Genomic DNA, 27,917 nt, shown 5'->3' with positions numbered 1-27,917 from the left:
GAAGAGCGACAGCTGGTCAGGCAAGGCCTGGGTATGTGGCCCATTGACCCACATCTGTCAGGAATTTTATGGGGTCCTCGGGTAAAGTTAACACACCACCCTATTTCCCCTATGCCAAGGACAGTGTATCTTTAGGGGGTGAGATGTGAAGGTCCTGCTCCCTGCTGTTTGGGAGCCTATTGCTCAAAGGTTGAAGTGGGAAAAGGACCCATTTACTCCCAAGTCAGAGAAGAAATCCAATTAGTGTGGGGAGACACCTGGTGGACAAGTAAGAAAAAGCACAGAAACAAAGGCAATAGAAATGTTTCATTCAGACTGGACTAAAGGCTCTACGAAAGCCCTAGCTCCAGCCCTAGCTCCACAGACCTAGCTCCAGCCGTCAGAGGTAGCATACAGGGAAATCGGTACCAGGGGCCGGCACTGCAGGCTTACAGCTTCTTTCCACCGTCCAGTGGGAAGCAGCTCCCATCTTTGAGGCCTTGATAGTACAGGATAAGCACCTCAGATCAATTCTTCTGCCTGGCTGTACAAATCAGAGCAGAGGCTCTGTGCCCTCGGCATCAGCCTTCGGCCCTGGAGCTTCAGCAAGCCTCCTGTTTCGTGGCAGGTGAAGGGGCCTGGCCTCTTTATCTGCCTTGCTCATCCCCACCTAAGGCTCTGGCGTGTTTCTCCGTCTGGATCCCTTTCTGCAGAGGTTCACAGGCCCATGTCTCCCGTGCGCTCTGCTCAGACACCTTTTCAGACCGACTGATCACAATGAGCTGAGCAGTCTAGCATCCCTCCCTTTGCTTTGTTCCTTTCACGGAAACACTGGTTCTTTGGAAACAGACCTTGTCTTTTCAGTGCTATACAGAAAACCTATGGGGAAAAAACAAACACAAACCAGCATACAGGAGATCCCCAGTAGCTGCTCAATTAAACATTCCCACTATGGACTCCAGCCCTGGGCTGGGAAGGGTTCTGTAGCTCAGGACTACATGGAAGAGCCCCAGCAGAAGGCCTGTTCCACCAGGCTCACGTCAGTGAGCAGCTGTGCACTGCTTTCACCCTGAGGACTTGGAGGTATCTGGCTGGTGGGGGCTGGGGTCCTGGCCTAAGCAAGACTCAGGGTTCTGGTGTGCAGCCCCTTTTTTGCCAGAAGAGGATTTTTTGGCCACTAGTCCATTGTCATCCTTGATCTTCTTGAGTCGGGCTTTGCTCTTGGGTGGGATGGAGAATGTAAGGGAATTCTTGTTGAACTCGAGTGGGAAGACACCTACGTCTCCATCGAAGCGATTCTTGGACACCTGCAGATACCGCTTCCCAGGCCCAGTCACCAGCTTCCTATCCTGCAAGATCAGAACATTGTCTGCTTCTTGGCTTGCCTAAAGGAGAGGGGCAGGAGAAAAAAAGACATGAGTGAAAGGCTGAGGGTGCAGGGAGGAGTGGCAAGAGTGCGAAAAGGAGGGGCTCAAGAGATGGCCCAGCAGTTGAGTACTGGCTGCTCTTCCAGAGGACCTACATTCAATTCCCAGCACCTCCAGGGTAGCTTACAAATGTCCATAACTCCAGTTCCAGGGAATCCAATGCTTTCTTCTAGCCTTTGTGGGCACCAATATGCATAGTGGTGCACAGACATACATGCAGGCAAAATACCCATACACATTAAATAAATTTAATTAAAAAAAAGAAGAGAAACAGTACCCCTTATCACCAAGCTCTTTAAACATCTAATCATAGTCAATGCTAGAGCCGCTGAGTCTCCCAGCTGTAACAAACTCGCCACTCAGGCTGTGCTGTGGCTCCTGCTTTCGATGCCTCTCCTCATGGTGGTCCCTCTTTCCTGCCCACCTTACTCTCACCATTCATGTGTCACTTCCTAGGGCCACCTTTGATCCCCTACAGTGCCACCATCTTTTTAACTTTGCATTATTCTTGTTCCATGTTTGTTTCAGAGTAATATAGTTTTTGCAACTCAGCCTCTACTCTGCTTGCCTAGCTGAGGCCTTGCATGGAAAAGGAATTGAGCAGACCACTGGAGACATCAGGATGGGGCTGGCCCTGTGGCCCAGAGGCCTTCCCATTTATTTGATAATCTGACACTTACTGTCTGGAACCTCAGTATCACTTTGGTTGGGAAGTCTCCCCGAGGTCACAGGATGACTCACAGTCCACTCCTCAAGAACTTGTGCTGCCCATCACAGCTCAACCCACAGAGCTGCAACCACCAGTTCACGCTCTCTGCTGCTAGCAGAGTGAATCCTAGACCGCAAAGAACCAACTACCATCCCTGGTATCCCTCACTCCATGGCCCCAGAGCCCCACATCTTTCTTTTGTTCAGAACAGTCATGAGGCTCTCAGGCCGAAGAGAACTGTTTCTAGCTACACCTAACTCCTTAGATCCAACTCACTTTGGCCGAGCCAAAAATGGATGCCGTCTGCAGTTCCTTGTCGTCATCTTCTTTCCGAGGGTGAATGACCAGAGTCACGTGGCAGCTGTTGTCTGTAGCAAACTTCCGAAAGGCTCCAACAATGTAGTCTTGAGCTGCAATCCTGCAGCGACGAAGTCCAGCCATAAGAGAGGTTATCCCAGACGTTACACTCTCTAACTCCACACGGACTGTCCCAGATGTTACACTCTCTAACTCCACACAAACTGTCCCAGACGTTACACTCTCTAACTCACACGGACTGTCCCAGACGTTACACTCTCTAACTCACACAAACTGTCCCAGATGTTACACTCTCTACCTAAGGATTCACACTCAAGTCTGCACAGCTTCAAGAGAACACAAGTGTGTTCCAGATAGACAAGAAGAACTCACCTGTCAGCGGAGAGCTGCTCATGACCCATCATGAACTGCAAGTTGTCGATGACTACATGACAGACGTCATAGACGTAGACAGCATGTTGCATTGTGTCTATGACAGACCTGGGAAGGAGAAGCAGCCATTTAAATAGCAACAAGTAGCCTCAGGACATCCCAGGGGAAGAGCTTGCACCCTGAGAACACTGATGAAGACCCCTCTTCTGACTTCCCGTTCTCTGAAAACCCCAAGCCTGTCTAAAGAGACTGGCTGGGAGTCTCACTGGAGCTGGAAAAGGAATCAAAGATATGACGTGACCTCTCAAAAATGAAAGGAAAGGCTAGGAATGGTAACACACACCGTTTAACCCCAGCACTCTGAAGACAGAGGCAGGTGGATCTCTGTGAATTCAAGGGCAGCCTGGTCTACATAATGAAATCCAGGACAGCCAGAGCTATCAAGAGAGACCTGTCTCTAATTAATTTTCTCCTTAAAAAGTCCCTGGGCTCTGAAGGTCTTACCTGATGCTCTGCTGTCCGTGGAAAGTCATGAAGTAGAGAGGCAGGTCCTCAAAACGGTCTGCCCACTCCTCATACTTGTCCAGTTGCTCTTCCAGCCGTGTCACAGCAAACTGAGTCAGCATGACCCGGGCTAGTCTCACATTGCTGATCTCAAAGCTACCCCACAGTGTGTTCACTCCCTGGGTACACAAGTCCAGGGCATACTCGCTGATGAATGTTGTCTTGCCACTGCCTGTTGGCCCTATAGGGGGACGGATAAAGCTCTGAGTTAAGAGGAGAATCTGGCAGCACATGAGAGGCAGAAGCAGGGGAGTCTCTTAGTTCAAGACCAGCCTCATCTATAGAGTAAGTTCCAGAACAGCCAGGGCTACACAGAGAGACCCTGTCTCAAACAACCAAAAACAAAAAAAGAGGGGCTGGAGAGATGGCTCGGCAGTTAAGCACACTGACTGCTCTTCCAGAGGTCCTGAGTTCAATTCCCAGCAACCATAGCAACCATACAGTGACTCACAACCATCTGTAATGAGATCTGATGCTCTCTTCTGGTGTGTCTGAAGACAGTTACAGTGTAACCATATACATAAAAAAATATATATCTTAAAAACAAGAAACAAACAAAAAAGGAGATGAAAATCTGGTCTTTGAACCAAGATTCCAGTCAAAGTTGAGAGGGGAAGCCTCCCTTTAACACTGCCAGCAGGGTGCTAGAGAGATGAAGCGGTAATTAAGAGCACTTGTTGCTGCTGCAGAAGACCTGGATTTGATTCGCAGCACCCACATGATGGCTCACAGCCATCTGCAAGTCCAGTTCCAAGTGATATAATGAGTTTTGGCCTCTGAGGGTATCAGGCATGTATGCTGTGCACATACACACGTAGGCAAAGCATTCATGCATATAGACACTGCCAATGGCCAAACCCCACATACTTTGTCACCTTCTTGTCTAATCCTTTACCCACGTCACTGATATTTTTATCTGCATGTATGTCTATGGACCATATGCATACTTGGTGTCTTTAGAGGGCATCAGATCGCCCTGGAACTGGAGCTACAGACAGTTGTGAGCCACTGTATGGGTGATAGAAATTTAACTCCAAGTCCTCTGCAAAAGCAGCCAGTACTCTTAACCACTGAGCCATCTCTCCAGCCCCTGAAGCAGTGATTTTATGGAGTCACCTGTAAAGACAGTCAACTCGCCCTTCCGATGCCCCTTCAGCAGACGATTCAGGTCTGGGAAGCGGCTCCAACGGACACCAGCCGCTTGCTCCACATTTGACAGTTCTCCTAAAACCTCCTCTCGGAGCTGCCTAAAAGACACGATAGACTTGTGCCAGGCAGGGAGGGCAGTACGAAGAATACGGGGAAGACTTAAGCCTCGGTTTAAGGCCTCCAGGGGACGAGGCTGTTGGTTCCCAGGCCTCACCAGAGAGCATCGCTTGGGGTTGAGTTTTCGGGCAAACAGTTTGGCAGCTTCCCAGGATCGAAGGTCATCTCCTAGCCAGAACACAATCCGACGGAACTGCTCAAGGTAAGGCAGTAAGGCTGGGGGTAAGCAGACGGTTCCTCGGGGTAGGGAAAGGGTTGGCAGCCCCGTCGACTGACTCAAGGCCAGGCTGTCCAGCTCACGACTTGTCACGACCACCTCAGTATCTCTACGGCTGATCAGTGGTAATCCAAATAGGTTGTGATAAACACCAGGCCGGGGGATGGTGGTTTCTACGTACTGTACTCCATTTTCCTGACCCTCAGCCCCTAGTAGCTTCAGGCCACGTAATCCTGAGCTCCCAGGGGTGAACCAAGGGAAGACCAGACTTCGAGCAGACCGAAGATAGCGGACACTGAATCTCCTGAGTGTGTCATCCGTCACCTTGGTAAGGCCAAACATCACACGAGCTAGCTGGGCTTCCTCAGGGTCCGGAAGCTCCCAAAGAGGTATAGCTCGGTTCCAGATCCTCAAGACCTCCTCCCTGTCCTCGGCTTCTGGGCCCTCCCTAAGTAGGACTCCCTCTTTGGCCCCATCCCCTCGTCCCTCCACACTGGCCTGCAAGTCTTCCCAGCTCCCTTCTGCTAGGCTGGTCATGCAAAGAAAGTGTCCTGTGGTCTTGTCGATGAAGAGGCAGAAGGAAGTGGGAGCATCCTTTTTCTGATTTTTGATGTCTGAGGCCACCACAAAGGGACTTGGTGCTCGTAGGCAGCTGTGGCCATCCTGGAAGGGGATCCCATGTGCACGTAAATACTGGCGGATTTCGGTCGTAGTCACTGGCGACACTGGTATCTCTAAGGCTGGGAGCGCTTCTTTTCGGTACCTTCTGCGGGGAGGGCCTGGAGCCAAGCTTCGGGGCAGGCCCCTCCTACCCACCCACTCACCGCGCAGTGGCAGCAAGATCCGGAGGGGATATGCACGTCGTAGAAGAAGCCACATTCCTAATGGAGTGGGACGCCACTACTGCAAAAACTTTTGGTGTCTGGTTCGGTGGCTTCACTAGACCAGACCCTAGGAAACCTTCTACAAGGCACTCGCAGAAGTCACTACTGCCGGCTTTTCTCTTTATCCCTCCTCAAACTTCTTTACGAACACAGTTCTTACTCCCCTCGGTTGCCTGTGTATTGCTACTTCATCCCTACACACCCACACTGCCCTTTCGCGTCTACGCCCCTCTCTGAGGATTCTCCTATCTCTAGGTCCTTCACGATTTCTCTCCACCAGGCTCACTTCTAGATCCTTCTACGGCCCCTCAATGTAAACGGCTTCTCTGTATCATCTCTTCACGTCTACTACCCCTCTACGGACTCTCCCCGCCAACCTCATCTCTACCGCTCTCTGCATCCCGTCTGAACCCCAACTCTCCCGGCGCTCCGAGCCCCCAGCGCTCCCAGGGACCCTCCACACGGCTGGAGGTCACGCGCTCCGGCCCGGCTTCTTCACTGGCTCCCAGCTCTGCCCTCCACTTCAGAAGCTCCACGCTCCCGCCCCCAGCTTCGCGTCACCACTCTCCTTTCTAGGGTTCTGTCCGCAACGTGGGTCGCCCGCCCGCGCCACTCGTGGTGACTCCGGAAGCAAAACTCTCCGGGGCGCCCATGCCCCACCCCCGGAACCGGAAGTCGCCGGTTAGTCCCGCCCTCCGGCTCCGCGTCCTGGCTCTCTAACGGTGGCCATGACCGGGCGCGGGACCCCGAGCCGCTTTCTGGCCAGCGTCCTCCGTAATGGGCTGGGTCGCTACGTGCAGCAGCTGCAGCGCCTCAGCCTCACCCTCAGCCGGGATGCGCCCTCGTCCCGCGGCGCCAGGTGAGGCACGCGGAAGCAGGAGCGCCGGAAAGGGGGGCGGGGGAGCCATGGGACTGGGATCGGGCCACCGTACTCACCTTCGTCGGGTCTCGCAGGGAGTTCGTGGAACGCGAGGTGACCGACTTCGCCCGACGGAACCCAGGAGTTGTAGTATACGTGAACCCGCGCCCGTGCGCCATGCCACGAATAGTGGCCGAATACCGTGAGTGGGGCCGTGCCAGGGCGGGGGTGGGCGGCGCGGGCTCCCGGCTTGCCCGCTGCGTTCTGCTTGTCTGCTTTCCGACCTGGCGCCTTCCACTCATCCCCCACGTCCCTCTGCCAGTTAATGGGGCTGTGCGCGAGGAAAACGTCAACAACAAGTCGGTGGAGGAGATCAAGTCGCTGGTGCAGAAGCTGGCAGACCAGTCCGGCTTGGATGTCATCCGCATCCGCAAGCCCTTCCACACGGACAACCCGAGCATCCAGGGCCAGTGGCACCCCTTCACCAACAAACGGACTGCCCTCCACGGGCTGCGGCCCAGAGAACTCCGGGATCCTGCTCCAACTTCGTTACAAGCACAGTAAAGAACCAGGCTTTGGACTGTGAAAGCGATAGGATTGGTTCCCCTTTCGAATTTCGGTCTCAGGCCAAGTAGGTGGGTGGAGCCTACCAGCCGGGGCGTGGCCCGGGATAAAGAACTTTTTCCTTTGCTCACTTGAAGCTAGGTGTAGTGACCTTGTGAATACCCCAATTCTGATTCAGTTGGCCTCCTTGCAAGCTGAGATGTGGGAAGTGTACAACACTTACTTGTACAAGGACCTTGTTTTCTGAAATACAAATAATAATGATTTCAAAACACATGAAAGAGTCTGAAGGCTGTCTTCTGAAGGACACGGGATGCCCTGTTGCTCTTGCTGGGTATGGCATTGGTCAAGGCACCTTATATCCGTGTTTATGTGCAGTTTAGGAAGTTGAAGACGAGCCTGGCGTTGGTAGGGTAGTGCATAACCTTTAATCCCAGCATTTGGTTGCCAGAGGCAGGTGAATAATCTCTGTGTTTAAGGCCAGTTTGGTCTACAGAGTGAGTTCCAGGACAACCCAGTCTCAAAAACTAAAAATGAAATAAAAAAGAAAAAGGAAGAAAACCGAAGTCATTAAACTCACCTAAGACCATATTTGAAGATTGATTATTTATCATGTGTATAAATGTTTTGCCTGCATGTGTTTCTGTACACTGTGTGCATGCAGTACCTGCCCATGGAGACCAGAAGACAGTGTAGGGTGCCCTGGAACTGGAGTTACAGGCAGTTGCAAGCCACCATGTTGGTGCTGGGAAATGAACTTGTGTCTTTTGAAAGAACAGTCAGTGCTTTTATCCACCTGAGCCATCTCTCTAGCCTCTCAAAGTCACAATTCAAAAATTTGTACTTTTTTTTTTTTTTAAATATTTATTTATTATATGTAAGTACACTGTAGATGTCTTCAGACTCTAGAAGAGAGCATCAGATTTCATTACAGATGGTTGTGAGCCACCATGTGGTTGCTGGGATTTGAACTCAGGACCTCTGGAAGAACAGTCGGCACTCTTAACCTCTGAGCCATCTCACCAGCCCCCGTACTTTTTTTCAAGATGTAGGATCTCGCTGTGTAGCTCTCTGGCTGGCTTCAAACTCACAGAGACCTGTCTGCCTCTGCTTCCCAAGTGCTGGGACTAACGGTGTGCGCCACTGTGCTTGGCTCATGATGTATGCATAGTTTAAGCACAAGCCATACTTTTAACTCTAAAACCAGAAATAGAACATAAAACCTTTCAATGGTTAGTGTCAAAGGCAATGTGACTCAGAGTCTCAGAGCAGGTCCCCTCACAGAACGGATCCATGTCTCTCCCTGGATGGAGGAGTGGGACGTGCTGAAAAGCTTGGGGAGGAGCACGGGCTGGCAGGAAGTATCTTCCAGGCTTACTGTAATCAAGGCAGGGGCTGCAAGGTGGCTCAGGGTTAAAACCACTTACTGCTCTTCTGGTGGCCTCGGGCTCAATTCTCAGCAACCACACAGCAACCAGTGACCATCTGTTATGGTTCCAGGAACCTGGATGGTTTCAGGGTTCCTGGTCTCTAAGGGTATTGGGCAGTGGGGAGTCAGGGAAGGGAAAGGCCTTCATGTGGTAGTGCAGCTTTTAATCACCAACACTTGAAAGGCAGAGGCAGCCAGAGAGATGAGTTCAAGGCCAGCCTAGTCTACATAGAGAGTTCTAAGCCAGTGAGGGCTACACAGGAAGACCATGTTGGGTAGATGGTTCAGTATATAAAGGCAGAGCTGGGTAGATGGCTCAGTATGTAAAGGCAGAGCTGGGTAGATGGCTCAGTATATAAAGGCAGAGCTGGGTAGATGGTTCGGTATATAAAGGCAATCCCTGGCAACTTGAGTTTGGTCCCCAGAACTCACATAGTGGGAGAAGCAGAAAACAGCTTCTCTGGCCTTGTCCTCTGACCTGCACGTGTACACCCTGGCATGGTCAAGCATATGTGCACACGCACAACAAGGACCTGTTAGTGTATATCAGTATTTGCACAGATCTAGGAGTTGGTGACCAGCTCAAGCAACAGTGAGATTCCCTGTCTGCAAAAATAAAGCCAAAGGAAGGGGACCAGGAGCAAAGGCCTGGAGTTCTTGTGACTTCTTGAGCTGCTCTGATTTTTGTCCCCCTTAATATCGTCATCAGGGAGTAAAATGAGCCCCTAACTCATGGCCCCTGTGCCTGCCCGGCTCAGCAAAGGCAGAAGCAGATCTCATTCCCAAAGCCAACCCTAGATGAAGAAATCTCTGGAGCACCTTCTCCATAAGCCAGAAATCTGTCTCTGGTAAAGCCAGTCTAGACCAAGCAGACACTCAAAGAGGGCAAAGAGGGCATTTATTAGCCAACGTCAGGAGGAGCAGAGCCCAGGCTCCCCATTCCATCACATGCCTGTTCCACCCACCTGGGTGATGAGTGGGGGGCATTCCTGAAGAAGTACAGCCATTCTCACAATAAATACATTCATTGTGGGGTGGAGGTGGGAGAGGTATGGGTGAAGGGCAGTAAAAACTCGTGGGGGTTCCACGTTTTCAGCTACAAAAATAACAGTCATCCTCACCCAAGGGGGACGGGAGAGCTCAGTCAGGGTTGATTGTCCCGTGTGGGCCTGGAGACATCTGAGGCCCTTGGACCTTGAAAGTGCCCTGGTGAGGTAGGACAGGGATGGGAGCCAAGCATCCACACGCCCAGCCTCTGCCCTTTGCATAGTTCCAGGAGTGGGCTTCATGTGCCAGGTGAGATAGCAGATCACTTCCTCCTGCTATGATCTAGGAGAAGCAATTGCTTGGTCCCTAAGAGGGAAGCTGGCTCATTGAGTGCAGTGTTGGCCACTTGTCCTAGTTCAGTGAGGACCAATAAATGGGAAGGGAAATCTTCCTTTGAAATATCCATGGACCAAACCTAGTAGACACAGGTCTGAGGGAGGTGGCAAGGGGGTTGGGGGTGGGGTTCAGAATGTACATGTGGGTGGAAATGTAAGCACATGATCTGGGTGTGTTGCCACATATGCATGGGGAAAGGCCATGCCTGGAGCTCTGGCACCCTTGCATGTGAATGCGAGGAGGAGGGAGGCTGACTCCCAAGGGCTACGGAGGAAAGGAGGGAGAGCAGTGATACTTTTTCCCTCCCAAGCCAGCCTGGTCCAGTCTCCGGCCAAAGGGTTACCACATGGGGCTGGGCTGGAAAGATGAGAGATAGCAAGGTGACGATTGGGAGGGTGCCCTGAATCTAGGATAAGTGAGACAAGGATGCCCCAGGAGGTTTGGGACACTGCAGCCCAGCTGATAAACATTCTTCCATGTGCACATGTGAATGGAAGCAGGACTCGGGTGGCTGGTAGAGAGAGGTCTTGTCTGAATTCAGGACTACCCAGCACACAGCTGTGCAGAGGGTGGTGACATTGAGGCCATCTGAACCTGCAGAGCCCTACCTGAGAAGAAGAGGAAGGTTGGGCAGATAACGGATAAGAAGACGATTCTCTCCTCCCAAGTCCTTAGGTCAAGAGATAGAAACTGGGTCTAGGTTTGCAGAGTACTTGGTTCTGGGGGAGCACCTACCTTTGAGGAGCACCGGTGGGCCTGGGCTGCTCACATGTGTCTTGGAGACTGAAGAGGGGACTTTGGCTAACCATGACTTTGGCCAGCCCTACAGAGACATCAAAAAGTTGGAAGAAATGGAGTTGGGAGGATGAAGGAGGGTGGAGGTGTTGGGGAGGCAGTGGCCCAGCCCAGGGCAGCCAGGCTGGCTTGGGAGCCTAGGCTCAGACAGAGCTCTCGTCTAGCTGCTCTACAAGCTGCGTGTGCTTCCTCTTCTCCAGGATGCGGCTGAGCTCCTCTGCAAAGGAGCAGGGTCCTGCTGGCACTCCGTTGTTGCTCTGCCTCAGGAGCACATAGCTGTTGCCATTCATCCTTCGAAGCCGGCTGGGCAGTGCCACCAGCCCATTGGTCAGCTCAGCGGGTGGGGGAGGTGGGGGTGGGGGTGGTGGGGCTGGGGCTCCTTCCCCTGGGATGATCTGGAGGCAGCCACTCTCCAGACCCCCAGTTCCTTCTCCATCGTCACCTTCATCTTCCTCTCCAGGACACTGGCCTGAGACAGTCTGCAGCTGCACTGCTGAGCCCCCTGCCCGGCCAGCCCGACCCAATGAGTATTTTCGTCTTCGACCTCGTCTGCCTCCCCTCAGACAAGCCACATATAGTAGGGAAGATGCCAAGATGAGGCAGAGGCCACCAAGTATCGCAATGGCTACCACATAGAACAACCGCATGTCATGTGCCAGCTGTGCCCCAGGTGTGGCAGGGGCTTGTGGAGCTGGGGCAGGGGTGGCTGGCCTGACTGTGAGGCTGTAGGAAGCCAGCAGCATACGGAGGCCGTTTTCCTCAGCGTAGCAGCCATAGTTGCCGCTGTGTTCCAGTTGTGTGTCTGTTACCAACAGCCCATCCACTCCCACGCGGTAGCCATCCTGCCCGTCACTCAGGCTCTTGCTCCCGTTGAGTAGCCACAAAGCCCGGGCCAGGTTAGACGGCTGGTCACAGGGCAAGAGGACATCATCACCCCGGAGCACAGATCGGGTCTTGAGTGGCGGTGGTGGTCCTGGGGAAGATTGAAGGGAAGGATCAATACCTGCCTATCCCAGACAGCATTGGAAGATAGATTGTAGACAGCTGTCTAGAAGCACCAAGTCTAGAATGGGTGACACCCTGTGCATGCATGCTTCCCGGGATGCCCATTGGCCCGTCCTTCATAAGAAGTAAGCAGTGTCTTGGGCCCCTTTTTCCTTCTCTAGCAGCTCCTCGGCCCTGTACTTTCAGTTCCTACCATTTACCAAAGGACTCCAGATCTTCCCTTCAGCCCAGCTTCCTTTCCTGAACACCAGACTTGACCGTTTACCATGTGCTGGGCATCTGGATAAAGCCAACATTGTATTCACCCCACACACCAGGTCCTTTCTTTGCATTGCACCACCAGCTGCTCGGCAGTTTGCATCAGGAACCTGGGAGGCTCCCTTGCCTCTCCCTCATCTTTAGGTCTACCCTCATGAGACTCTCAGACCTATTCCTTTCTCTCCTTCCATGGCGGCCTGCCCTCTAGGGCCCTTGTTTAATCTCTTCTTGCAACCAAAGGTGATCCCTTGAAAACACAAATCTAGACTGAGCAGAGAGGTCGGTGAGTGTAGGGGCTAGCTGCTAAGCTTGACCGCTGATTTCAGTCCCTGAGAAGGAGAAAATCAACTCCCGTAAGCTGTCTTATACATGCGCATCCACATCATACGTGCTTGTGAGCAAAATAAATATAGTTTTAAATTTTTGAGCACAAGAGCTAGAGAGATGGCTCAGTGGTTAAGAGCAGTTGTTGCCCTGGCAGAGGACCTGAGTTTGGCTCCCAGCATTCATAGGGTGGTTCACAAGCATCCATGACTCCAGTTCCAGGGAATACAACACTCTTACTTCCACGGACACGAGGCATGCACGTGGTGATCAAAAGCACAAACTTGCATCTGACTGCTTGAGGCCAGGCTGCTTCTGCACCTGCCATTTAGTAGCCGAGTAACCATGAACAGTTAGTTTCCTCACATCGCCCGTGCCTCAGAGGGGCTGCCCCTCATGGGGATGCTAATGGTGCCGCACACAGAGTGTTGTGAAAATAAACGCACGCGGCAGGATTTTGACCAGTGCTGGCACCTGAGTCCATGTCAGCTCTGACTGCTGACTCTTCTTCTTCCTTCAGACATCAGCTCTGCTACATGATTTTTGTTTGAGAGAAACACATTAACCTTCTTCATCTTGTTGTAGTTGCAGTTATTAATAATCATAGTTACTTGTGCTTATACACCCCCCCACTTAGGCATATACTTTAGATATGATCATATAACCATAACTAACTCATTAGCTCCCCTCCTCTCTCTCAACCTCTGTGTGTGTGTGTGGCGGGGGGAATGGCGCTAGAGAGCAAACCCAGGGCCTTTACACGGTAAGACAAGGAGAACTCTCTACCAATGAACCACATCCCCACCTGTCTCCAAGTCTTGAATCTATTTCCTCATTTATACTTGGGAAATAAATATCTGTCCAGCACTCACTCACTCACCCACCAAAACTACTCAAGCACAGCAAGTCATAAACATCACACAAGTCCATGATTTCCACTTACCTGCATCCCTGCTGCCCTCGCAGCCTCGATTTCCTCTCTCTACATCCTGTATCAATGCTGTCCTGCAGAAAGAAAATCAAGAGTCGGGCTGGTGAGATGGCTCAGTGGGTAAGAGCACCCGACTGCTCTTCCAAAGGTCCAGAGTTCAAATCCCAGCAACCACATGGTGGCTCATAACCATCCGTAACAAGATCTGACACCCTCTTCTGGAGTGTCTGAAGACAGCTACAGTGTACTTACATATAATAAATAAATAAATCTTTAAAAAAAAAAAAAAAAAAAAAAAAAAGAAAATCAAGAGTCATGAACACCAGGAAATGGGCATCAGGCTCACCAATAACACCTTACAGGCTGGTGGGCTTTCTTCTTCTACATCTACCCCACCCCTACTCCCGACCTCTACCCTGGGACCTGTTGGCTACAGTGGTGGCCACCACACAGGCATGAGTGCTGGAGTCCCAGCCACAGTAGGGGTCCCGTGCCAGGATGCAGTCATAGCAGGACCGATAGCGTGAGCAGCTGGACAGAGGAAACTGTAGGACTCCACTTGCAGCCCCCACGTAGAGGCTGTGCTGGAACCAGAGAGGACAGTCAGTCAGCAACCCCCGTCTCTGCCCAGCCTCCCCAGTCCCTTTTCCTGTTAGCATAGTGAGGCCAGACTACCTGCATCGGTGAGATAACTAGATTGTCCACAGACTGGGGCTCCCTGAACACTTGTATCTCTTCAATTATGTGCATCCCAGAGCCCAGGACTACGGCCTTGTGGATCCAGCCATCAGCTGATGTGGAAAAAGGGCAGAAGTCAGAACCCAACAGTGTGATATGCTCTCAGTACCTGACAGGAGGCCTAATGGGAACAGCTCAGGAATCATAAGGTCAGAGACAAGTAATCAGCCACCAGCAGTGGTCCCTCAGGACACGGGCTACTCCAAGCCAATGTGGCAGGGACATCAGTAACCAAGGCCGTTTAGGGATCAGGGATTTGGGTCAGAAGCACCTGTGCCCAGAAAGAGCAGGTCATAGGTGGGTCCAGCAGGTGTGCTGACGTGTGTTCCTGTGAGATGTGTGTAGCGTACATTGCGCTTCAGCAGCAGAGGCCGCCCACGTGTGGGCACCACAGGCCGAGCCATCAGGGGGTGCAACTTCACAAAGTCCAGAACCAGGGATGGCAAGTCTTGGGATGAGTTGTAGCCTCGGCTGCGCAATGAATCTGTGATGCACTGGGTTGGGGGATGGGTGGTGAGACTCAGGACTCCACCAACTGCCTCCCTCCGATAAGGCTGAACCCCACCCCGCCCCTGAGCTTTGTCCACTCAATGTAGGGTCCAGGCCTGAGCGCTCACCGAGCCAGGCCGGGGTTCAGGCACCCCACCCTCATAGCGGCCCCAGCGCCGAGCGCCATCCTGGTACTCCATAAAAGGGCCTGTGAAGACAGCCTGAATCTCAGCCAGGTCATAGCGGCAGATGGCTGAAGCCTCCAGCGTCTTCCTAGGAATGAGACATAGTGGAGGATTGAGTGGAGCCTGACCCAGCCCTGTGCTCCATCTGGAACCACTTTACAACGGTTCAGCTCCACTGTAGGCCTATGGACCCGTCTTGTGCATCAGCGGACCACAATGCCCTCTGGCCCTAGGATAGCTTGACATGCCTGACCTCATTTTGCAGCCTGCCTGCCCTCTCCCCTAGCTCATCAGTGACGTCAGTTCCTTCCCTTTCCCACCGCCTCTGTGCTTACCACTGTGTTGTCAGTGTGAAGACTGCATAGAAATGTGTGTGGGATGATGTATCAGCATCCAGGCTGCAGACCCCCCGTAGCGTCTCATACTGGGGGATGTGGCAGATGAGACGAGCCTTCAGAAAGGATGTCCACTTCTTCTGTAGGATCTTCTTCCCTCCCAGATCTCCCTGGGGAGGTAGGGACACAGGATCAGGATCAGTGGTCTAACCTCTCCCCATTCCCTGACTGCATCATATGCACCTTGCACACACGGGCTACTCTAGCCACACGGTGGCTGCTGCGACTCTGGGTGAAGCTGCTGGAACCTTCCTCACGCTCCATGAAGAAGTAGTAAATCTTGTCATCATCACCCACTGCGCTGGTCTTGCTCTCCCGCACCAGCACAGAGAACACAAACTCGGCATCTGTGGGTTGAGTATTTATTTGGGTGTCTTATGAAACGGGTCACGCTCTCTCCCACACTCTCAACTTCAAGCCACGCCCCCTCATAGCCACCCCTCCCCCCCTCCACACACACACACACACACACACACACACACACACACACACGCACAGCCTCACCTGCAGACTTGGAAATGGGATAGTTGGCTGCCCAAATGAACAAACAGTAAGAAATGGACTCCTCCCTCCCAGCCCCCGTCATCCTGCACCTCACCCTCCTAACCATTGAGCCAGTGCATGGGTGCCTCCTCAGTTCTCAGAGAGTGTGGGTGGCGGCTCCGGCGGATATCAGGAATGCTCCGGAATTCATACCGTGTGGCTGTGTAGAGGCCTCCATCTGGGGCAGGGACATCCAGGCATGAAATAAATGGCATGTGCAATAGGAAACATGGCATGCACAAATGGTAAGTCCTAGCAACAGGATCCACATTCAGATCATAGAATCCTGCGACTGAGGGCTGGCTGGCCGCAGTAGTGTCTGCTCACCGATGATAAGGCCTGTGAAGCCACGGGCCGGGTCATAAGGACATTTCTCCTTTCCCTCCTCGAAACTAGTAGGCAAGATGAAGGCTTCAGCATCCTGGAGAAGAAGGGTCCCAATTGGTCAGTGGTCCTGAGGACAGGCAAGGGCTGCAGCTCAATGTCAGGCCAGTCTGGTGTTAGGAGTCAGGGCAAGGGGCAGGGATACTCACAATAGCTGCACAGAGGGGCTGGAAGGCATGGGTCCCACATGCATAGAAGTGGGTGGCATTGAGCCGCTGTAGAAATCGCACGTGGTTGAAACACTCAGTCTATAGACAGAGGGAGGCAGTGATAGAACTCGTCAGCCCAGATACAAGCCACCTCCATTAGTCTAGCTTATCGGATATACTTTCCAGGATGCCGCTGATGGCCTGACACCACCCTTCCAGTGATTGTCTCCCTTCCAGGGTCTGTCTCCTACAATCCCCGCCACCTAACTTTCAGGCACCATCAGAGCTCAAAGATAGAGGAGCATTTCAGGAAAATGGGGGTTTGACACAAACTCAAAAGTTACTTTTGAGGGGCTGGAGAGATGGCTCAGCAGTTACGAACATTAACTGTTCTTCCAGAAGACCCAGGCTCAATTCCCAGCACCCACATGGCAGCTCACAACTGTCTGTAACGTCAAGATATGACATCCTCACACACACACACACATACATGTAGGGCAAAACACGAATGCACATCGGGAAAAACGTTACTTCTGAGCAAGGTCCCCCCCTAACCCTGGAGCTCCCATAAATGCTCTCTCTGTTAGCTCACAAGCAACATCAATCTCACGTTATCCCATTCCCCCGTCCCACATCATCCCTCTTAAACCTGTTTATCCAGTCTTTCCCTCCTCTAACTCCACCCACTGTGCTCTGGTCCAGGAACATCTTCGCTGCAGCCCACTCTCTCATCCCCACATTCAGTCCCACTCCATGAGTCACTGTGCCAAGTGGTTCTTGAACTTGACCACTTCACTATTCTCATCCGGTCCAGACAACCATTACCTCTTCCTCTGGCCTAGCAGCCACCTGACCTCCTGCTAACCTAAGCTACTCTTCATAACAACCATTTACTCCGTGAGTGAAAGATGTTCAGAGTGTAAAATTCAAATGGACAAGGGGATCTGTTGTCAACAGCCTGTCATGTGTTCCTGTCTCCCAGGTGGCCTGAGAAGGGGACCGTAGATACCATGTCCAAAGTTTCCCTCCAGAGATGGTCCATCTGTCAGTGCCCTCTTGCGCTCATCCAAGCCACTCTCCCAAGCAGCACAGATGTAATTCTTTATTTTAATTTTTTTTTTTTTAGAATTATTTTCTTTATTTATTATATGTAAGTACACTGTAGCTGTCTTCAGACACCCCGGAAGAGGGTGTGAGCTCTCATTATGGATGGTTGTGAGCCAACGTGGTTGCTGGGATTTGAACTCAGGACCTCTGGAAGAGCAGTCGGTGCTCTTAACCACTGAGCCATCTTTCCAGCCCCAGCAGCACAGATGTAAAACAGACCATGGCATGGCCGCTGCTCACCAATGCTCTGAACACATGAGCCCACACTGGCCCATACACCCCCGGTCTTCCCCATTTGCTCACTCCACCTACTCCAGCCACACTGGCCTCCTTGTCCCTCGGGTGCCCTGGGCTGCTGTCCAGCTCTCAGATCATCCTCCTGTCTAGCACCCAGGGTTGGAGTCCATGGAAGACTTCTCTCCACTTATACACTGTCACCTGCTGTCACCTATGTCTCTGTTCCTTGTATCAGCCTGCTCAGGCCTGTTCCTCAGCCCTAAGATGCCCCCATTCCACCATTCTTCCTGCCTCTAGTCTCAGTCTATTTTAATTCATCTGGCATGTGGGGTGAGACAGACATTCCTAGAGTAGCTCCCTAAGAGAGAGAAAAAGGCAGTTTGGGAAGAATTCTGTAGTCAACGAACCTGGGAAGCAGTCACGTCTATCTCTACTGGGTGACTTCTCAGAGCCTTAAGGATGTCACTGTGCACAGTGGGATGGGAATGTCACCCTTGCCAAACACACTAGAGCACTTGAGTCCCTCTTTTGAAAATGAGTATCCTTCAGGACAATGCTTTGGGAAATGTTTTCGGATACCTTGCTGCTCAAAGTGGTCTGGGAACCAGAGATAGCAGCTTTAGTTGGCGTTCAAGGGCAGCAAGCATCTTAGAGCCTTTTCAGACCAACTGATGTGGAACCTGTGATTCACATGAGGGCCTCTAAGGCATCAAACAGTATGGGTATCATTGTCACAATAAAGTCTAAACCCTCCACTGGGCAATTATAAGACTTTGTGACCTGGGTTCACCTGTCCCACTAGCTCTGTTTATTACCCACAATGCACCGAGGGAGTCTCTCATAGAAAATTTTAGAGGGACACACCACAGACTTGTTGAGTCAGAATTTCTACATTGGTGGACCTTGGGATGTATACTGATTTTAGTTTGAGACAAAAATCTGATATAGCCCAGGCTAGCCTCAAACTTGTTTGAGGACAAGGCTTTCTTTGAACTTCTAATCCTCTTGCCTCTAACTCCCAACTGCTGGGATCATAGGCACACGCCAACATCATGTCCAGTGTGAATGTGTACTTTTTGTTTCACACACACACACACACACACACACACACACACCATATATATACATATACATATATTTATCTTCAAGGGCTGGAATTACAGACATATGCCACTATAACTAGCTTAGAATATATATATTTTTTGTTTTCTATTTATTTTGTGTGTCTATGTGTGTGCCTATGCTGAGCCATGCCATTCTTTCCAACTTGTATTCTTAAAAATCTCTTCAAGCCAGGAGTGGTGTTACACACCTTTAATCCCAGCACTCAGAAGGCACAGGCAGGCAAATCTCTTGTGATTGGAAACCAGCCTAGTCTACAGAGTGAGTTGCAGCCAGCCAAGGATACACAGTAAGACTCTGTCTCAAAAACTCCAAAACAAATAAGTAGGTACAAAAAAACTAAAAAGCTCTCTAAATGGTTGTTACCTAACCAGACACGATCCCTGCCCCCCAGACACTCTGCCTTTTAGTTAGAAAGGACTAATATTTGACTAATGTCTTTCCATGAACACCAGGTAGACTAGAGGTCCAGCAAAGTCTCATTTTTCCTAACTGTAAAATGGGTATAACAATGCTTCATCAGATTATTTTAGAACTAGGTCTAGTTGTCACTTATTAGCAGTTACTTACTATTATGATTATACTTTGAGCTCCCCTGGGAAAGGGATTAAGTTACTGTGACAGACCAAGCTATCGACCATGGATTGTTGGAGTCCAAGGGTTACCCTAAGGCCAGTCACTCACACTACTCATTGCAGTTGTGCACTTGGATGCACATCTGTCCAACTCCATCTGTGTCCCTCCAACTCTGGCACCCCTGGTTGAGGAGGAAGACAGGAGAGCTGGGGACAGGGAGATCACATACCTGGTTGTTTTTCCCTTTCTGATGGCACTTGCTTTGCATCTCTGGGGAGGCCTCCCAGTGGATCTAGTGAGAGGAAAGGGACAGACTGCTATGTTGACCTCAGTATCCACTACCCAGAGAATGTGCTGCTCCAGAGCACAGGGGAAACTGAAGTGAGGTGGATTTCAGAAGGAGCCCTGGGCTGGAAAGGACAGTGCTGTCCAGAGGTCGGGAAGGCTGGGGGCAGGTCACCAGGTCATTGAGGTCCCAGGAAGCTGGAGACCCTGTGGTCAGTCCAGATGCCAGGGGCTGACCTCTTTGTGAGTCCTATCTCTTATGTCACGGGCACTGAGAGAGAACAGGGCGCCTCGAGCCCCCACCAGCAGCCTCTCGGAACCCTCCTCCAGCAGCAGTGTTGAATAGTTCTGGGCTTGGCCCTTGAAGTGCCGAATATGGGAGAGCTCTAGGAACAAGAGGGGCAGTGAGCCACCTGGGGGCTACTTCCTGTCCCCAGCTCTGGCCACCATAGTGTTTCAAGGTTGGGGGTCTAACCTTCATAGGAGATGGTCAGCCGTGGGGTGGCATCTAGCTCTCGGGATGGTCTCCGCAGGGAGGGTCCAGGCACTGCTCTTACTGTGAGGAAGCTGAAGAGGAAGGGCCAGAACCTCCCCCACATCTTCTTGGGGAAGTTCAGACCAACAAGACCCCAAGGACAGCCCAGGACCGTCACAGGAGGGCAGGGGAAGAGCAGTCACTGGGTTCAAAGTCCAGGGCGTGATCACATTTAGGTCAGGGGTCATGAGGTCATGGGGGTCAAGTAGTCATGGGGCCATGGAGGATCCTGGAATGGGGGGGACATGGAGCCACAGGGTTGTGTGGCCATGGAATCACAGGTAAGAAGTCAGAGGGAAGGGCGGGTCACCAAGTGCCTTTCTGTATCAAATGCAAATTCCATGGAGAGTGGGCAGTGTAGGGTCCCAAGAGGGCTGTAGGGTACTGAAGGGGTCACCTTGCCCCCAACCTCAGGGCAAGTTCCAATTCTTTGTCTATTCTCTGAAGGAAGAGAAAAAAAAAAAAAAGCAAAACAATAAATAAATATATAATCCCTCCAAAATGGAAAGCCTTTGATTTGTGTGTGGGCATAAGAGGGACGGCACCACCCACACTTCAGGCGGCCCTGAAAGCCAGAGGCCGGACATCCACAGAACTCCCACACCAGGAAAGACTCACGGCATTCTGCCCAGCTCTGCTCTGGGCAAACTCACTGTCTTTGGAAGACCTTAGACCAGCGTTAACCTATACCATGGTAACAGCTCTCTTCCAGTTAGGAGACTGCTTGGGCCCATGTTGCTGGAGAGGTCTGATCCTCCAACAATGCTGCCTGCTGTGGGGGTGCCTTCTGCGGGAAGGCCTGGGCAGTCAGTTAATGGGCCTTTGTTGATTTTGTTCTGTTTTCTCTTTGTTTTTTCTTTCCCTCCGCCTAAGAGCTCCCTCTGGAATTTCTCTTTAATTAGACACTTCTCTCTGGCATTTTTCTCTAAGGGGTACACATCTCTGCCTTGCCCGTGCGAGGCCATACTGCACCCTCTGGTTGGGTATCTACTCGAGTCCCTGCCTGCTAGACCTACCTGCTGGCAGGAAGCACAGACATGAGGGGTTGGAGGTGAGGTGCAGGGATTTGGGTCCCTGAGCTGCACAGGTGTGACTCCTGCGCAGGAGACTGCGGTGTGAAAGAGCAGTTAAGACTTAAGCAATATGGAGACAGTGAACTACAGGATCCTGACACTTGCAGCCACCTCTCGTGACACACCTTAAAGACTAGAACCGCGCCTGAGGTTGAGGCGATTGGTTGGCCAGGGAACTTCCGAAGATTTCCTTGGCTGGGCAAGATATGGAAGCTGCCTGATCTACCCAATATCATGAGACAGCCATAGGCAGGGTCAGAGGGTGTCGCTGGCCTCTCCTTTTCCTTCTGGGTCAAATATTAACCATCTGGCTGTAAAGAGAGGGGAGGGACCTGGAGCTAGTCAGAGGAATAGCAAGAATTTGGAGGGTTTGTTCAAGAGGTAAAGGTTAGAACTGTCACAAGAGAGAGCTCGAGAGGGTCTCTGAGCCACAGAAAGGGCATCACGTTCTTGTTTTGAGGGCTAGGGTAGCTGGAGGTTTCAGGATGCCCAAGCCGCACCCTCACTGTGAAACCATACCTGTTTACATTCGGGGGCCTCCTGTTTCCTCAGCTCTGAAGGGTGAGTCCTCTGGCTAGGGAAGTCTGTCCAGGAGGAGACCATCCTAGGTCAGAGGAACCACTCAGTGGGGAGTAAGGGGCATGCGTGGGTCTCAAAGACGGACACACTTGTACACAGTATAGGGCCAAGAACACATGCATTTATAGGAGTCATGTGCACACACACACACACACACACACACACACACACACACAGAGTTTGAGAGAGAGAGAGAGAGAGAGAGAGAGAGAGAGAGAGAGAGAGAGAGAGCACAAAGGGCCAAGGCCACATAAGGTTGTGTTTACTTGTCATTCATCCAGTGGGTTATACATCCTCAGAGGTGAACAAGCAGGGCTAGATATTCAACAGGACGGTCTTGTTCACACACATTTGTTTAGGGGCAGTCACACAAAATTGTTGCTACTGGGCCAGGCATAGTGCACACATGTATTCTGAGTCCTCAAACACAGTACATCAGGGCAGAGACAAGTACTCATGACATGCATAAAGGGGTCTGAATTTGGCTGCAAGCTTGGTGGCTGACAGTGTCTGCTGGGGTGAGATGCACAGCAGAATCCTGTCTCCTTTCCTGAAAGTCCTGGTCATCAGGCCAGCGCTTTCTCTCTCTCTCTCTCTCTCTCTCTCTCTCTCTCTCTCTCTCTCTCTCTCTCTCTCCTCCAAGGTGTGTGTGTGTGTGTGTCTTCTGACCTGGGGTGAATGCCTGTAATGGAGAATGGCTAACCCAGGGAGGAGGAGGAGGAGGAGGAGGAGATCCTTGAGTTTAGCAAATGGAAGGTGAAATGCCACCTTAGCAGCCCTCTTCCTGCCCCAGCTCCCCCTCCTCCCCAACCCCAGATTGCATTTCTAGATCTGGAGAACTGGGCTAAAGCGTCCAGCCCCACTTAACCTGTTGGGAGGGCCGAGTTAATGGCCGGGGGTGGAGCATGCCACCCCTCCCCCCCCAGTACTAAGAGGGTTCAAGGTCTCCAGTTCACACCCCAGACTTCACTCCAAGTTTGGGTTCCTTCCCAGGGCTTGCCCGCTGAACTCTGATCATCTTCTGTTAGCTCCTAGGGTGGAGAAAACTGGGAAGGAGAGGATCCCTCCCACAGGATCAGTAGGCATTCAACCTTCATCCCTGATGTCCGTCTGCCTGGGGTTAGCGGTATTTGCCTCTAGGATGGAGGTCTCTTCAGATTTGAGGGCGCCTCTCCCTCGTCTTCCCCACCCTCCACCATCCTGGACAGTCCGCGGTTCTCTCCTTTGATCAGATCTAACCTCAGTATCTACTGCTGCGGCTCGAGGACAAGCTCTCCTTCGATCCCGCCGGACGCCAGGAGACATGACCCAGATCCAGGGGAACACTGTTCTCCACGCGGGTCCCGGCCACGCTGCCCCCCCCCCCGACTCCGAGAAGGCCGGTCTGCGCCCTGCGCGACCCGAGGCCTGGCCCGCGCCCCTCTAGAACCTTTGATGCGGGATTGGGGGTCTCGGCGGTGAAAAAGGCCTGGCTTAGCTTGAAGGCTGGAATGGACGTGGACAAGGCTTTGCCCAGCCGCAGCCCCCGGCCCGGCCACCGCCCGCACTCCCCGCCTCCCTCACCTTTGCGCTGGGATCCGGGTCCATAGAGACAGCGACGTGCGACTCCGCGGCCCCACAGCACCAGCTGCAGGAGGAAGGGGCCGCGGCCGGAGCGAGGCTGGGTGGAGGCGGAGCCGGGGGTGGGGCGGGGGCCGGAGGCGGGCCAGAGGCGGGGGCGGGGAAGGGTGCCCGCCCTCCTTTGCGCACCCCACCACGCACAATAGACCCGATTCGTGGGAGATGCTCGAGGCCCACAGCTCCTGGCTCCCCTTTTTTCCAGGCTCAGTCAGTCTGAATATCGCCCGCCCCCTGGTGGGGGGGCTCACCACCGCGTGCGCCCTAAAACAGGCTGGTCCTGAGGGTCTGCTTTGGTCCTAAGACCCCTCCAATTTACCTACTGCAGGGACGCGTAACCCTCGGGTCCCGGAGTCTTGTACTCTGCTCTCTAACCTGCACCTCACTTCTTGCAAAACATGTTTGCCATGCCCTCCTGCCTTTGGTCTATGGAGCGAGTGTGCTGATGGGGGACAACAGTATCAGATTTCTGCGTAGCTCTTGGTTCCCAGTTCAAGGTGTGATTCCTCGCTCTCTGCACCCTCCAGGCTATTCAATTTGAGGTCGGAGTGGGTGAGATGGGGGCCTGGAGGGATGAAAAGACAGCACACAGAGAATGCTCTTTATGCACAAGAAAACCATGCCACTGTGCATGGATCACTCAACAAATCTTAGTCCAAACCCGGGCTCACCTCAGGGATTGCGTTTATCATTTTTCCATCGTCATTTTACCTCCAAACTTTCAGTGATCCCAAGCATCCGAATAGTCTGTGCTTGCCAGGTTCAGCCTCCTTCCCTAACTCCTTTAGGATGGTTTTCCCTGAAAACTCGGGCTCTCCTCCTTTCCAAGCGCTGTTAGAGCGAATCTAGGGGCTGGGGTTGGGGCTCAAGGGCACAGAGTTTGCCTAGCATGTAGGACACTCTGGTTTCATCCCCAGCACCACAGAAAAGCAAAAACAAAAGCAACAGTGAACTCGGCTTTAAATCCTAGTGAAACCTGACCTCTGGCCTTGACCTCCCCACCTTTCAAAAAGAAAAAAAAAAAAAATCCATGGCAGTAATGATGGGCAAAGAGGACCAAAATAAGAGTCTAAAAAGCAGACTCTTGCATGTGCCTAGGATTTTAAGTCGGCTTCTAGTGGCGTAAGAGAGACTGAGGAGAGCCTGGGAAGAAACTTCATTCCTCTTTCAGGATTCCCCAGAGCTCATACAGTTTGGCACTCAATCTCATACAACCTCAGAATTTGGACTGTGTGTGTGGCTGCAGACTGCTAGACAGAAGGGCCCAGATCACACTTCCACCCCCCTGTTAGAATGTCTCCTGGCACTCCACAAACAGGGTAGTGTGTGGTGCAGCGGGGGAGACTGGGAGAAATGTTTACATTAAAAAGTACACGCACACTTTAAACGTTTATTATATTTATTTTGTATGAAAGCACATGCATGCATGTAGGACACCCCCATGTGTGATATCCTGGAGGCTAAATTGCAGGGGGGCTGCTCTCTTTCCACCATGTGGGGCCTAGGTATCAAACTCAGAGGTTGTCAGGGTTGGTGACAGACACCTTGTCTGCCAGACCATCCCACCTGCCCAAGCCAAGCACACACTTTATACATACGTTGCTCTGGTCCACTTCTTTTTCTGTGCCCCCACCCCATGCTGAGGAAGTAGTAGTTTCATTTTATAGCTGGGGAAACAGGTTCTAAGCAGATTGGAACTTGCCTTGAACTCTGTTGAGTTTATGGAGGACAGGATTGGAGAAGTCTAAGAAGGGTGGGCCAGGCAAGCCTGAGGAAGAGGACTAGAATAGACAGGCTTGTTGGAAGAAGGGGCATACAAAAGGTTGGTGGGTTTGATCTGGCGAGACCTTAGTGGAAGACAGAGGGGGAGAGAAGTTAGCTAATGGCTTGGAAAAAAAAGTCAGAAAAGCTGAGAGCTTCAGTACAGGTCGGATGATGGCTGAAGGACACCTGTAGGCTTTGTGAGCAAGTGGATTGGAAGGAAGAGGCCAGTCCTGGGTACCTGGCATTGTGGAGAAACTGCAGGGCCCACTAGGCTACGAAGCTGGGCTTGCCAAGTCAGCATTTGTTGCGCGCTGACGGCACTTCCCTCAGGAGGAAGCAAGGAGGCCAGGGTGGCAGGCTCTGCAGCTCACTGAGCTAGAGGGAGCTGAGGAAGCCATCAGTGAATGTGTAAAGTACAGATCAAGTCCTGAGTGAATGTGTTTCACACAGGCATGGCATGTCGAGGACCCCAACACCTCAGATGTCTTTGGGTGGCCTGAGCCCTCAGTTGGTCCGGTGCAGATGTTGGGAGCTTGTGCCAAGTACAATAGTGTGTGCCACAAAGAATAATTGACGAGTGTGTGCAAAATCTAGCAACTACAGCTCCATCCTCCTGCGTGACTGTGATCTGAGTTTGCTCCCCAGGAGAGATGAGCCTACAGAGATGAACATACTCCCCTCTATGCTGTACATGATACACCCCACCCACTGAGGATCCAGTTGCTGGGGCCCGAGTGGTGCTCTGTCAGAGTGAGCACAGCCCACCCAATGCCAGCTATTCTGTATGAGTGTGTATATCCTTTCTTCATCCTTTCTCTACCCGAGTCCAAGGCATGCTAAACACAGCACAGGATTTCATTTAAAAGAAGTCAAATGTGTGATTTCGAAGCCAAGTTCTAGGATGTCACTTGTGAAACTGCCATGGGCGTTTACATCAGTACTGCTGGTAAAACAGATTCAGTACACAGTCCATTCCTTTCTGTTCTTGCCCCACATGATCTCAGCATCCCGCCTTTCTATAGGAAACTCCCTTAACAGACAACTCTTACTCATTGCAACAAGCTGATAAAAGGAAAATTCCTTACTGTGAAAGAGATAAGACTTGAAGCCAAAACTAATAAGCTAGCACTAATTTAAACAAGTTTGGTGGGACACGCCTGATCTCAGCTGTGGAGGCAGGAGGATCAGTTCAAGGTCATCCTCAGCTATTATCTAAAAAGTAAAACAAAACAAAATTAAAAGAAAAACTAGTTCTAATACAGTAGTGACTTTCTTCCCTGGGACACAAGGCAGATCATTTGTTAAGTGGGGTGTGACCTGTCCTCCAAGTCACTGCCAGCTGCTTCACAGGGGAGCTGTGTGAGGATGCCCTTCAAAATTCTTTGGAGAACACAAATGAACTTTACTTTTTTTCTTTTTGTTTTGTTTTTTGTTTTTCGAGACAGGGTTTCTCTGTGTAGCCCTGGCTGTCCTGGAACTCACTCTGTAGATCAGGCTGGCCTCGAACTCAGAAATCCGCCTGCCTCTGCCTCCCAAGTGAACTTCACTTTTGCTAACCTATTTTTCCCAGTTTTGCTGTAAGATAAAAAGCATCTGAGTGTGTCTGACACTGGTGTCCAGACACACACACACACACACAAACACACCTCAGGGCTGGCTTGGCTCTAGGGTTGGCACACAAAAGTTACATTGTGTTGGTGACACAGGAAGAGAAGGGACCTCAGACAGAGGTCCCTGAGGCATGAGAAACCCGCCCTGGTCAAGATGCCCTGTCTCCTGTTTGCTGTGGTGGCCTTTGCTCCTGCTTTGCCATCTCTGGTTGTTCAGCACTATCCTTATGGAGAGTGTGATTTTGGTCACGAGGTATTTCCTTAGGCGACTGACACCGTCCAATGATGCTGTAATCTTACTGTGTTCCAGGAGCCTGTTTTGCCTGTTAAGTTTTCCAGAATCCTAGCCACTTGTCTTGGAGTTAGATCCAAAGCTGGACCTTCTGGTTTGCCTTCTCCTGATTCCAGCCCTGGTTAGCTAGAAGGAGGTGTCAGGACATGTCTGCAGATGCTGGGAAACCATCTACCACCACCAAGCATGCTGGGTGATTAAACTGTGCCTCACACTGGAGCTCAGGATGGCCTCCAATTTGTGATCCTTCTGCCTCTGCCTCCAATGTGCTGGGATCATAGGTATGAGTTATTACACCAGGCCAACAAGCTTGGTTTATTTATTTAACATATCTTTGGCAGCAGGAACAGGGAAGCATCCAGAGTCCCCAGCGTCTGAAAGAACAGTACTCTCCAGCTATCGCGGTTGGAAGATAAGACCTCATTTACAAGTAAGCACACCCACAGATGCCTGCTTCTGGTCAATTTTCTTTAAAAATTAACTTACTATTTTTTTTCTTTTGTTTTTTTTAAATATTTATTTATTATATGTAAGTACACTGTTGCTGTCTTCAGACACTCTAGAAGAGGGCACCAGATATCATTACAGATGGTTGTGAGCCATCATGTGATTGCTGGGATTTGAACTCAGGACCTTTGGAAGAGCAGTCAGTGCTCTTAACCACTGAGCCATCTCTCCAGCCCTTAACTTACTATTTTATGTGCATGGGTGCTTTGCCTGTAAAGGCTAGAAGAGGGCACAGGAGCCTTTGGAACTAGAGTTACACTAGTTAGCCATCACATGGGGATGGGATTTGAATCCACAGCCTCTGGAAGAGCAATCAACTATCTTCTCCAGCTCCATTAAATTTGTCTTTGAGACAGGGTTTCTCCATGTAGCCCTGGCTGTCCTGGAACTTGCTCTGTGGACCAGGCTGTTCTTGAACTTAGAGCTCTGCCTGCCTCCGCCTCCCC

At 51.5% G+C, this 27,917-nt stretch overlaps 3 protein-coding genes across 7 annotated transcripts; 1 reads left to right on the top strand and 2 right to left on the bottom strand.

The window, feature by feature from the left end:
* Nucleotides 1-298: 298 nt before the first annotated feature.
* Twnk (twinkle mtDNA helicase) lies at nucleotides 299-6,740 on the bottom strand. Of its 2 annotated transcripts, none has more exons than XM_029536830.1 (5): nucleotides 6,673-6,740; nucleotides 3,310-3,550; nucleotides 2,806-2,913; nucleotides 2,392-2,533; nucleotides 299-1,364 (listed from the first exon to the last, which is right to left on the bottom strand). In XM_029536830.1, exons 2-5 carry the CDS (start codon nucleotides 3,429-3,431, stop codon nucleotides 1,044-1,046), a joined length of 693 nt encoding a protein of 230 aa, XP_029392690.1. In that variant the 5' UTR covers nucleotides 3,432-3,550; nucleotides 6,673-6,740; the 3' UTR covers nucleotides 299-1,043. The 2 variants fall into 2 exon arrangements, with proteins under 2 accessions (XP_029392690.1, XP_021059459.1); XM_021203800.2 differs by lacking the exon at nucleotides 6,673-6,740 and adding an exon at nucleotides 4,486-6,349.
* On the top strand, nucleotides 6,338-7,440 carry Mrpl43 (mitochondrial ribosomal protein L43). Its single transcript, XM_021202030.2, has 3 exons — nucleotides 6,338-6,595; nucleotides 6,691-6,797; nucleotides 6,918-7,440. Exons 1-3 carry the CDS (start codon nucleotides 6,465-6,467, stop codon nucleotides 7,157-7,159), a joined length of 480 nt encoding a protein of 159 aa, XP_021057689.1. The 5' UTR covers nucleotides 6,338-6,464; the 3' UTR covers nucleotides 7,160-7,440.
* Nucleotides 7,441-9,471: 2,031 nt separating this feature from the next.
* Sema4g (semaphorin 4G) lies at nucleotides 9,472-23,341 on the bottom strand. Of its 4 annotated transcripts, XR_003843513.1 has the most exons (17): nucleotides 23,245-23,341; nucleotides 21,622-21,706; nucleotides 19,970-20,470; nucleotides 19,732-19,880; nucleotides 19,439-19,501; nucleotides 16,168-16,266; nucleotides 15,962-16,055; nucleotides 15,699-15,812; nucleotides 15,275-15,438; nucleotides 15,032-15,201; nucleotides 14,640-14,784; nucleotides 14,294-14,516; nucleotides 13,960-14,075; nucleotides 13,708-13,868; nucleotides 13,297-13,358; nucleotides 10,707-11,739; nucleotides 9,472-10,579 (listed from the first exon to the last, which is right to left on the bottom strand). XR_003843513.1 is itself a non-coding variant. In XM_029536823.1 (16 exons), exons 3-16 carry the CDS (start codon nucleotides 20,091-20,093, stop codon nucleotides 10,910-10,912), a joined length of 2,514 nt encoding a protein of 837 aa, XP_029392683.1. In that variant the 5' UTR covers nucleotides 20,094-20,470; nucleotides 21,622-21,706; nucleotides 23,245-23,341; the 3' UTR covers nucleotides 9,472-10,909. The 4 variants fall into 4 exon arrangements, 3 of the variants coding, with proteins under 3 accessions (XP_029392683.1, XP_029392686.1, XP_021057665.1); XM_029536823.1 differs by having other exon boundaries at nucleotides 9,472-11,739; XM_029536826.1 differs by having other exon boundaries at nucleotides 9,472-11,739; nucleotides 21,622-21,686.
* Between the last annotated feature and the right edge of the window lie 4,576 nt (nucleotides 23,342-27,917).

The sequence above is a fragment of the Mus pahari genome, chromosome 1 (genome assembly GCF_900095145.1).
Source record: "Mus pahari chromosome 1, PAHARI_EIJ_v1.1, whole genome shotgun sequence".
In the NCBI taxonomy this organism is placed as follows: Eukaryota; Metazoa; Chordata; class Mammalia; order Rodentia; family Muridae; genus Mus; species Mus pahari.
The sequence above is the reverse complement of the archived record's forward strand: the minus strand, read 5'-3'. Positions and strand labels throughout refer to the sequence as shown.